Source organism: Carex rostrata, chromosome 24 (genome assembly GCF_964058835.1).
Source record: "Carex rostrata chromosome 24, lpCarRost1.2, whole genome shotgun sequence".
Lineage (NCBI taxonomy): Eukaryota > Viridiplantae > Streptophyta > Magnoliopsida > Poales > Cyperaceae > Carex > Carex rostrata.
In genome coordinates, this window is record NC_135941.1 from 3,933,676 (window position 1) to 3,945,439 (window position 11,764).

Below are 11,764 nucleotides of genomic sequence, written 5' to 3' on the forward strand. Positions count from 1 at the left end.
AATGACGCAATGTAGGCGAATCAAATGTCGTACTAAACCGTTATTTTTTTTTAATTATTTGATGAATAAATAATCAGATTTAAATTATACCAAAATTTATCCAATTTATTTAGATAAAATTTAAATATTATTTTCCCAGTTTTCCAACTTCAATCACAGATAGAATAAACAGGAAAGAAAAGCCGACTGATCACGATTCACACATTTGCAACTCCTTCGCGCACCCAATGGGCCTTTCAAACGAAAAGGTCCAATTTTCACCAGAGATCAGGTTTTACATCAACAGTAAAGACTTGACCCCACCTGCAGAGGACTGCGTTTTACAATTTGCACCAGGTGCAACCACTATTCAGTCGGAATTTCTTTTTTTGTTTTTTTGAATGCCGTAGTAGCTACACAGTTCGTATCCTCTGCATTAACTTAAAAAGGAATCTTTTGAGTTATACATCTAGACCGTCCGATTAGCTTTAAGAGTAGTGTGAATTTAATCCGCACTAACATTAAAGACACCCAATGTTTTAGGCGGAGGTCGGATGACCTCCATTTAAAATCGGACGGCCAATATCTATTAACTCAAAAGATGCTATAAAGATGCTCTTTTGAGTTAATGCAGACGATGCGGACTCGTAGCTACACAGCTTTCAGTCGACATTTCTTCGCAAGAATATTTACTTGGCGTCGAAGAGAAGCGCGTACTTATCTACAGAACCATCGATAAATTCGCAAATCTCAAAATTCATGAAAACCATCGTTTCCGTCCCTCTCGTGCTTTTCTTGTTGTTTTCCTCTGTGCTCGCTTTAATGGCTGACAAATGCGAAGCTGGTGGCGCTGGGGTTGAGGTAGAGAAGGAGACGAAAGAGGAGGCTTCCGTACACATCGTCTACCTGGATCGACCGGAGGGTGTCGATCCGGAGGAGTTTCACATCCGTACACTGGGTTCCGTTCTCGGAAGGTGACTTCCCTTTTCCTTCACGATATTTTTTCACATTTCTAGGGTTTTGGATGAGGTTGAGAAACCGAGGCTTTAGTTGGGGTTTCTCGTCGGTGCTACCCGAGACAGATAGCCCTTTGGGGTGATGGTATTTGCCACATGGTTTCCTGTATTGTTGTTGTCGTTGTTGTTGCTATACAGAATTTTGGCTTGAAGCATAAGTTTTAGTTGGGATCAGTTGCAAAATTTTCCATTCTTTTGTTAAATTGGAGGTGGAATCACGGTTTCCACAAAAAGGTTCTTAGAGATTTTATTACAGATGCAATATTGGATTTGTTTCTCCCCAATGAAATATAACTATTACTAAAGAAATTTGGGGCGGTCTGATATCTGGTTGAAGCCTTTCGATCTGCATCAAGATTCTCATTCGCTTGATACACGAATCTCAATGTGCGTCTGTGTGAATCTTGATGCAGATTGAACGACTCCGATCGGACATCAGACCACCCCCGACTCCATTTCCAAAAGGACCACAAACTGTAAACTGGTTGTCTTTTCTTAGTTTGTTGCATTTCTATTCATTTTGGACCTTGTTTTTGTTGCTAATTATTAGTGAGGAGGCGGCGAAAGAGGCAGTGTTGTACCACTACAAGCATGCAGCTAGTGGTTTCTCTGCCAAGTTGACCCCATCTCAAGTTGAAGAGTTAAAGAGTAAGTTACTATGTTGTTTCTTCTCGCATTAATTAAAATTAATATATGTTTTTGGTGAACTATTGTTTGTTTGAATTGATGATGGTAGTCGGGCTATATCTGATCAAACTCTTCTATGTCTAAGTACAAAAATTTCTTACTACGTAGCAACTGATGCAATAAAACATTATAAATCCTCTTTAGTTCATTTACACCTGGTAACTTGTATCACGCCACTGTGACAAGCACCAATCTCTGGTACAATGCACTGATCATGAAAGAAAGATGCCATTCTCTTACACTGAAATTTTTGTGATTTGCAGAGCAACCAGGTGTACTTCAGGTTGTGCCAAGCCAGACTTACAAGCTGCATGATGGAGCTGGTGCAATGCACCGCCCTGGTTTGGTGTGACCTCTGTTGTGTGTGTCTGTTTAAAGTTTGTTGGTGTTATGTGAATATGGATCATGGTTTGGTAATAATTGAACTTGTGAAGTACTGAGAGATCTTTTGTCAAGTACTGAAATGGTATCCAGGAGTTAGTGAGCTATAAAATATATATTGTGTGTCTAATTTGAGTTGTGATAGCTTGTAATTTTGGATGCTTGGATTTATTGTTTCAGTCAATTTTAGATAGCTTTATCTCAGTGGATGGATCACTTGACATTGGTTATTTTGATAATTTTGACCATAGTTTCTTAAATCAATTCAAATAATTTTGATAATAGTTTAAAGGACTATTAATTTTGGACTGTTGAAACTTCAAATTATTCAATGTAACCATAGCTCTCGTCATATTGTCAAAATAAATGATTGTCAATTGATTCCTCCGCTTCTCTCTCATTGTCGTTGCCAGTTCATTAAATCGATTTGCAATAGTTGAGTTACAGGTCCTTTATAATCTTTTGAACTTTTAAACTTAATTGTCAAGCAGTTGTTTGGAATCTTCTTAGATTTAGTAGTTTTGAAATCCTCTTATTAGATTTACAAAAATATGTATCTCAAGAAATGATGCATTACCAATTTGATTTAATCAAAAGCTACTTGGTACTCTAATTGTTTCATCAAAATCTTTTATACAGTAGGTCTGATAAGGCTAGTGTTTAACTGTAATTCTGTAATACTCTTTTTTTGATGAACCAAAGAGGAGTGAATAGACGCACCAAAAAAAAAGGATGTTTATCTAAATGAACCGCAATCTATGTTGTATGTTTACCAGAGTTTGTTCAAAGAAGAAATTAGAGGGCATTTTCCCAGAGTGTAAATAAGGCAGTAATTATATAATTTCAAACTCATTTTAAGTTTTGAACTAAGATGAATAGCTACAAGGCACTTTGTTGTTGTGGTTGAGCATATATTTTTCCTCTTACTACCGCAGTTGCTTGTGTTTTCTTTTTCTCTTATTTGCCAATTATTATCATTTTATGAATTATGATCTATGGTCTGGACAACTTTCTGAGACATTTTGCTGAACATTTGAATTATCTCTTCATTGAGGCCTGAAATCAGATGTGCTTTTGACAAAGTTATAATTCTACAAAAGTAGAAATGTCTAAAGGGTTGCGAGTTGTGAACATAACTCTTTTGATAGAGAGCGGAGCGCGTCCGATGAGTATCAAACTCAAATTGGTTCGATGTATGCTTAAAAATGTCAGATTTACTTCATGATTCGTGCTCGTCGCTTTGATATTTGTACAGACCAAGCGTACACAAATTATGAAGCGTATCGGACGGTTCCGAACAAGCATCAGACCGATTTGGATCTGATGCCCATTGAACGCATCCCGCTTCCCTTTAGATAACCTGCGTTGTTTTCCGAGCAGCATGTTAATTACTTCATTCAACATAATTTACGTAGACGTGCTAAAACCTATATGTCTGTTAGTGTGTGACTTGGGATCTAATAGTTATTACTGTTGTATTCTATACTTTTGTTCATATATTTGATGATGTATATTATTTTTTTTCTGTTCTGATATGTCATATGTTATTGATTTATGTAGAGTTCTTTTTATATATCTAGAGCTATTTGGTACTCTACTGCTCCATCAAAATCTTCTAGAGTTATACTATAGGTCTGACCAGTGTTTTAAAATGTGGTTTTATTCATGCATGCGGATGGCCACTGCATACCGCATATGCGGTATGCGGATGCATATGCAGATTTTCATGCGGATTTATATATACAGATTTTAAAATAAAAATTCACGTATATATATATATATATACACACATATATTCATATTCATATATTTTAATTTATTTCCACATAATGACATAACCAACAATAGTTTTTTTTATCTTTTTCCAATAAATTCTAATTAAAATACAATCAAATTATTAAATTAATCAAACACAAAAGCACAAACAAATACGTCAACTACAACCAGATTATGCATAAATTCAATTTAACACAAACATCAAGTAAAATTTAAAGTCCATAACAAATTGACAACACTAATTAAACTTAAGAAATACAATAAAGCAACAAACTAACAAGCAAACAGTACAAAATACAAATAACATAAATGAATCATAAGTTTAAACTAAAGTACTATATTACTCTTATTCCTCTACTGGTACACGTAAATCAGGTTCTTCTTCATCATTATCATCATTATCATCATTATCACAAACATCATCATCATCATCTATGTCATCAGTTGTAGAGGAAGATGCTAAACTTGAAGCTGAACGAATTTCCTCAGGCAAATCTAAGGATCGACCCCTGTCCACTCCCTCACATGTTCATCTTGCTCTTCTTCTCTTGCACGCAATGGATCAGATTTTTTCAAAATCTTTCAATCTTTTATGCGTGCATTGAATTGAACAAAACCTATATCATTAAGACGTTGTACTTCCAATTTGCCTCTCTTCTTTGAATGGGTCTGTACAGTTAAGAAAAATTAATTAATATGTCTACAAAGAACAATAAAGTACCCTCTTCCAATTATGATATTAATGATCTATTCTAACTTTCTAAGTTTCTATAGAGAAAAAAAAAACAGTACCCATTCAAATGTGCTCCAGTTTCTTTCGCATCCAGAAGCACTACATGTAGGGGTGGCAACGAACCGAACCGAACCGAACTTGCCTTAGGTTTGAGTTTGGTTTGAATTAATTTCGAACTGAACCTGGTTTGATTCGTTTCGAACCGAACCCATTTCGAATCGAATTAATTGCGAACTACACATTTTTTGAATCGAACCCGAATCGAATCACGAACTAAATTATTTTTTAGCAGCCCTAGTTATACCGGTAGTTTATACATTAATTTTTTCTCGCGGGACAAAATTCACATGGCTTCCTTTTACCGGTATGAACTATGAAATAAGTGTTTTTAAGTTGAAAAATTGTTCATGAAAAAATACATCAGAGACGGCTTTCCTGGTATAAACAATGAGAGACGACCGAAAAGAGAGGAGAGACAGTCATCTAGGCCGGAGAGAGGAGTGACAGCCGGAGAAACAGCCAGTCACCGAGAGTGTCGGTTAGATTTTAGAGCTAGAGAGAGAGTGAGTTAGGGAGAGGTGGAGAGAGAACTAGATTATTGAGATTTGAGAGCGAGGGAGTGTCAGCTAAGTTAAATTATGACTCTCTATCTTGGATTTTAATTTCATCAGGTAAATGGATGGCCGGTGATTTTATGAGATTTGAACCACAAAAAAGTCACAAACCTATTTCGATCGAACCAGGCTAGGTTTGAGTTTGGTTTGAATAATTAATTCCGAACCGAACCTGGTTAGGTTCGTTTCAATTCGAACCCATTTCGAATCGAATTAAACTCGAATCAAACCTGAATCAAACCCGAATCAAATCACGAACCTCGAATTTTTTTGCCAGCCCTAACTACATGTCAAACTAAGTATTTTGATAGCCATAGCTTGTAAGTAAGGAGTTTCTGAACCATAGAGACTCCACCAATGAGCTGTCAATACAAAAAAAATAAGAGGATTCAAGTAGCTGCTTCACAAATATTAGTTTTTTTTGATAAAAAATAAGGATCTAGTCCTTATTTACTTTATTGATCATGAAAGGTTTCAATATGAAACCAATTACAAGAGCATAGTGTTATTCAACCTAGTTGAATATGAATAATCATAACAAAAATAACAAAACAACAAAACAACAAAACCAAAAAAACAACAAAACAATATAGAAAAAAGGAAAACCAAAATTGACAGAAATCAGGGTCTAAAATGTAAAAATTGTAAAATTGTTCCTGTCAGAGAATAAATATCCACTGGTTTGAGTTGCCGCCATCAGGTTTCATACCAGTAACCATATTGTCATACCGGTCTTGGTACCATGAACTGAATTTTTTACCAGTAACCCTATTCTCGTACCAGTATATGCTTCATAAATTTTTGCATAATAATCAAATCTGGATTGAAGTGTGCCTTATTATATAACTTTAGACAAATATTTATAAAGTCCTAAAAAGGTGAAAGAAAAATACAAACCTCGACTGAAGGCTTCATCATTGGTTTCTCTATGTCTCTCACACAGATAAGGCGATCAGTGGAGGAGGAGAAATGCGATCAGTGGAGACTGGAGATTTGAGAGGAGCTGCTGGAGAGAAATCCGATCGGTGCAGGCGGAGAGGCGCCGGAGGAGAGAAGCGTGAGTGTTTGGAGGAGAGACAGAGATAGGGTTTGGAGGAGAAAAGAGACAGATTCGATCAAATTTGGGCTGGGACTAAGTGTTATCAGTCCGCATATGGGTTGGGACTAAGTGCATAATACATCCGCGTTTTTAAACCGCATATTCGGACCGCATATGCGGCCGCATGATCAAAATTGTATGGAAATATGCGGCCGCATGATCAAAATCGCATGGAAGGACTGCATGGCCATTCTGAACATGGCTGCCGACTGCATACGCATATGCGGCCGCATTTTAAAACACTGGGTCTGACAAGGCTACTGTTCAGCTCCGATACTCTTATTTTTAATGAACCAGAGAGAAGAACCAGCATAAATCCCCCAGATTTTTTTTTTCTATTTATCTATATGAGTCGTAATCTATGTTGTATATTTACCAAATTTGTTTAAAAATAAAATTAGAGGGTATTTTCTTATAGTGTAAATAAGACAGAAAGTTTATTATTTCAAACCGAGAAAAGTCAGTTTTGAACTAGAAAGAAGCTGCAAGGTACATTGTTTTGGTTCAGTATATATTTTTCCTCTTAATATCTCAGTTCCTTTTGTTATCTTTATCCCTTTTTTGCCAATTATTATTTTTTCTCTTACTATTGCAGTGTATATTTTTTTTGTTTGTATTTATTACTATCATTCTCCTCCCCTTCTTCTTTTTCTAAGAGTTGTGAACATAACTCTTTAGATAACTTGTGTTGCTTTCCGAGCAGCATGTTACCTTGCAAAATTTATGTAGACGTGCTAAAAGCTATATTTTACAAGTAGAACTAGGGTGTTTTTAGCTCACTGAGAAATTTAGTAAGTTTAACTTTAAAATTTATTGAATTGATTTTAAAAATAAATCCAAACTATTAAAATCAGGAGTACACTAGAGTGTTATTTTCTTTTAAGGTTACAACTAGAGTGTTATTATATAAAAAAAAAGTTTCTTTGTGAACTCAATTTTAAAACCTATTGAATTGACTTCAAATGATGAATTTGAATTGTCGAAACGCATCTATCTTACGACTAATGCGTCTTCATATGAAAATTTTAAATTTTCAAATTAATTTTGTATAGTCTAAGTGGTAAAAAATCATTCAAAAAACTAATTCATTAAAATTAATTTATAAACTTTCCAATTTTGATCGCTTAACTTTATACTAAATTAATTTGAAATTATAAAATTCCGGCATGTAGACACATAATTCGTAAGGTAAATGAGCTTCAATAGTTTTGATTAGTCATTTGAAATCAATATAATAACTTTTAAAATTAAATTCACTAAGATATTTAATGAACTTAAGAACACTATAATTTTATTCTAAAATCAGATTGACTCAATTAAGCTATATATATGTGCTCTAAAAAAACAAAAGAGAGAATAAAATTGATTTTGTATGATGATCATTTCACTCACGGAAACAAAGAACGGGGTCCGGTCCCATGTCAACCCAAATTATGCTATGTGTATCAGACTATCAGTATATGCCACTTGATCAGGTCCCCCACCAGACAAAATATATATAAAAGATTTTATAACATTCTGAAAATCTATTTGTATAAAAGAAGTGTGGAAAATGTCCTGACATAATTAGCACCAAACCACCAAGTCATCGCAGGAGCAGATTCAAAATTTTCATCAAAGATGGCAAAAGAAATATCGAATCGAGTTTAAATAGCTAATATTAGTATTTAAACTCATTAACTAATTAGGTACTCGATAAAAATATAATGCTTAAACTCATACTTTCCAATACTCTAACCTGTAATTTTTGATTTCTTATAATTATAATTCAAGAATTTTTTTATATTTTAATCCTAAATTTAACTCGAATTGCAAATTAAACATTCAGGGGGTCAAAAAAAATTCTGAATTGAGAAGAAGACAAAGTTGATCGGAACGTTCCGATCTCTACTAAAACTCAAAATTCAGAAAGAGACGGTCTCCTGGATACACGCGGGTCGGCCCTAGTCATGCACATCACAGTTGAGAACTTCAAAATATGTAATTTGTCATTCAAAAGAGCTTCTCTAGTCAATTGTCGATTTAGACATCAACATCATACAGATGCATCGGTTTAGATCGTAATAAATAGTTCGGATCACTTTTCAAAGCTCTAATTAAAATATTAGATTTAGGGGTTAATATCAAAGATTTGATACTTGAATGTAATACGAACTAACACGATTTAAAATTATTTTGACGTGACGAGGTTTATGCACCGAACAAAGTCGTCAGTGCATATTGATTCTCAAGAAAAACATCTAAAAGTTACTAGAATATACCGTAATTATTTAATAAAAAAAAAGTGCTCAGACAGCTCAGTACATATATATAATTGGTGACATTGTTATTTTTCCGTAGAAAACGGATATTTAAATCTCATGTAGTCATTATTATTTTATTGTCAACTATTTTTTAGATAGATAAAAAATTATTTTTTTTCAAAAGTTTCGGATCATAAAAAACAGTAATTTTGTATATTTCTAAAAAGAAATAAAATTTTAATATATAAAATTTGGGACCCTAACACATTTTAATATAAAATTTTATATTTAATAGTTCGAATGACTGTTCGGACTTTGAATACGACACATAAGATGTGAAACAGAAGATGACGTACCTGGTAAAACACGCCCAACTCATAATTTAATATTCAGTTGATTTTTTTGTTTGGTTTTAGAGACCACCACTTAGGTATATCATTGAGGAGACCGAATTCTCTGCCTCCCTGGGAGCAGGAAATTTTTACTTCTAGAGTCATTGTGGGTGGGTCCTCAATTCAAAAATTAACAGTGACTGATCCCCTTTAACAGTAATCGGCCCCAGCCGGCAATGATCTCCTTCCATCATTGAGACCAATTTGGAGATGTGAAACACAAGAAGACTCATTTTTTCAGGAGAGTTCCAACAATATTACAGTGACATAATTGGAAAAATAAAAATAATCTTAAGATAAACTAAAGAGAAAGCAAACAACATAATTGAAAAAACATTAAAACTGGGATCCTTCTATGCCTCTAAATAGCGAACAAAGCTGGATGAATTGGTAACATTCTTTCTGTGCCTCTGACATTCCTCTCTCTCCATTTACCAGTATACGGTAAGACTCAAAATTTACTGGTGTGTCGCAACGGTAACATTGGTACGAGCAGTGTTTTAAAATGCGGTTTTGTTCATGCATGTGGAAGGCCATTGCATACCGCATATGCAGTATGCGGACACATATACAGATTTTAAAATAAAAATTAACGTGTATATATATATATATATATATATATATATATATATATATATATATATATTCATATTTATATATTTGAATTTATTTCCACATAATCAACAATAGTTTTTTCATATAAATTATAATTAAAATACAATTAAATTATCAAGTTTGGACCGCATATGCGCATTTTCAGTTGGCATGTCCGCATGCTCAAAACAGCATGGGAGGACCGCATGACCATTCTAAACACAGCTGCCAATTACATAGGCATATGCGGTTGCATTTTAAAACAATCGGTACGAGCAAGGAGACACGATACTTTATTAAACATGTCCAACTCACAATTTAATATTCAGTTGATTGATTTTGTTGGATGTTGGATAGCAACCCTCAGCAACATTTTTGCCGTCTGGCCCACTCCATGTCAGATTTTCCACGGTGCTTAAAAACGGATGTATCCATTGCTTCCTTTTTGGGTTTCTCGAGATTTTGAGATATACGAATATCCATTCACTTTCTTTTTTCTGAAAAATTGAACAAGCCGACAGTTCCTTATTGAAACTATCTAGAAACATTCTTTCATTTACTTCTGTGCCAAAAAGGAAAGATGACCGTCAAAATAGTCAATAAAATTAATTTGATTTTATATGACATAAAAGGATGCTCCAGTGTTTTTGGGATAGGAGAAGATCGGATCTCCAGCCACGAGTGATAATAACAAATTAAATTAATAGAACCAATTTGGTGGTGTTGTTTGAATAAACAAAATATTACTTGTGCAAGCTATATAATTGTGACAAGGGCTAATTAAACTAAACGAACAACTTCCACTAAGAAATTTTACTATTATTTACTCGAATATGATGAAACACCCACATGCCAATCTGTAATTTTATATTTGATGTAAAGTTGAATACTCTATGTTTCTTACGAATCTATGATTAGTCTAAAAAATATTTTTAGAACAATAATTACGTACTTTTTATAATTCGTTTTTACTACTTGAAAAAAAAATGATTAATGAATATTATTACAAGTACTTTTAACATTTGTTAATTTCAGAATTATCAATGTAATATTAAATAGACAGCAATCATAAACAATAGGAAGTAATGAAATCCAAAAAGCTATTTAAATAATATGCCTAACTATACCACACTACTTTCCAAGAAGCATGAATTACACTAAAAATTATACAACAATCACAAACTTAATGTAAAAAAAAAAAAAAAAAACAAAGTCGAAAGCTATCAAACTAAAATTATTTTTCTAACTTCACCTAAAAAGTAAAAATATATACTGAAAAAAAAATAATTGAGCACGAAATTTATCAAACATAATATAGCATAAAAATTGCATAGAAAAATTGCTAGATGATCACAAAAAATAATAATTAATTTCATATATTAAATAGGCATGCATCACGGGTTTGTGAACATTTATTAACAGAAGGCTAAATTATTTTTTTCATACGATTAAATTTGATAACCATTCATGATAATTAAAAAAAATTTGATGATTTGACTTATCATAGAGATTTTGAAATCCAATAACCTTTTTAAATATTGATTAATTCTAAAAATCTAGAAGCTATTAATTTTTATTCTATTTTCAAACTTTTACAAGTAGTTAACTTAAGTGTCAACTCATACTAAATTATCAATTCATTGTCAACTTTATGACGTAAGATAAATACTCTATAAATATTATATAATCTAATTTAAGATGCTTAGAATACAGTAATAGTTGTTTTATTCTATACGTTAATACTAAAGTCATGCTATTTAAATTTTCAACGTCCATTCTAGTACATATCTAAACAAAATAAATCACTGTTGTTTTATCAATTCAAATAGCATTATCAGTATTCAGTTATTCACATTCACATCAAATCAATTTGATGGATTATAGTATTCAGTTATTCACGTTCACATCAAATCAATTTGGAACTTTTATCAGATTTTCTCTTCAAAAGTTATTCTTAGCTGGCAATTGTAGAAGTTATTTGTAGAAGTTCGTAAAACTTTCCGGTCGTTAAACTATCACTCCAAATAAACTGTCATATCACAGCGGGAACTATCCCTGCGGTACCGTACCGAATTAAATAACACTCATCCGAGCCAAAATCTTTTTGGTGCTTATTTGGATCAGGAGTTTGCTTCAAGATTCGTGTCAGATTAAAACGGACGATGATGATTTCATTCTACACGATATAGTACCGCATTGGATCTGAATTTAATCAGTACTCCCTTCTTTCAAGTAACAGTCCAAAATTAG

At 33.2% G+C, this 11,764-nt stretch overlaps 1 protein-coding gene across 1 annotated transcript; it reads left to right on the forward strand.

Annotated features, from left to right (window-relative positions):
- The first annotated feature begins 648 nt into the window (after positions 1–648).
- Positions 649–2,193, forward strand: LOC144575380 (Proteinase inhibitor, propeptide). The gene is made up of 3 exons (XM_078325494.1): positions 649–953; positions 1,546–1,643; positions 1,946–2,193. The coding sequence occupies exons 1-3, from the start codon at positions 739–741 to the stop codon at positions 2,032–2,034; spliced, it is 402 nt and encodes a 133-aa protein (XP_078181620.1). The 5' UTR covers positions 649–738; the 3' UTR covers positions 2,035–2,193.
- The last annotated feature ends 9,571 nt before the right edge of the window (positions 2,194–11,764 follow it).

Bases quoted from the DNA above. Each gene is read 5' to 3' on its own strand.
- LOC144575380 (XM_078325494.1), top strand. From the start codon at position 739: ATGAAAACCATCGTTTCCGTCCCTCTCGTGCTTTTCTTGTTGTTTTCC. The intron at 954-1,545 runs GTGACTTCCCTT...GCTAATTATTAG, and splicing joins CTGGGTTCCGTTCTCGGAAG to TGAGGAGGCGGCGAAAGAGG. The intron at 1,644-1,945 runs GTAAGTTACTAT...TGTGATTTGCAG, and splicing joins TCAAGTTGAAGAGTTAAAGA to AGCAACCAGGTGTACTTCAG.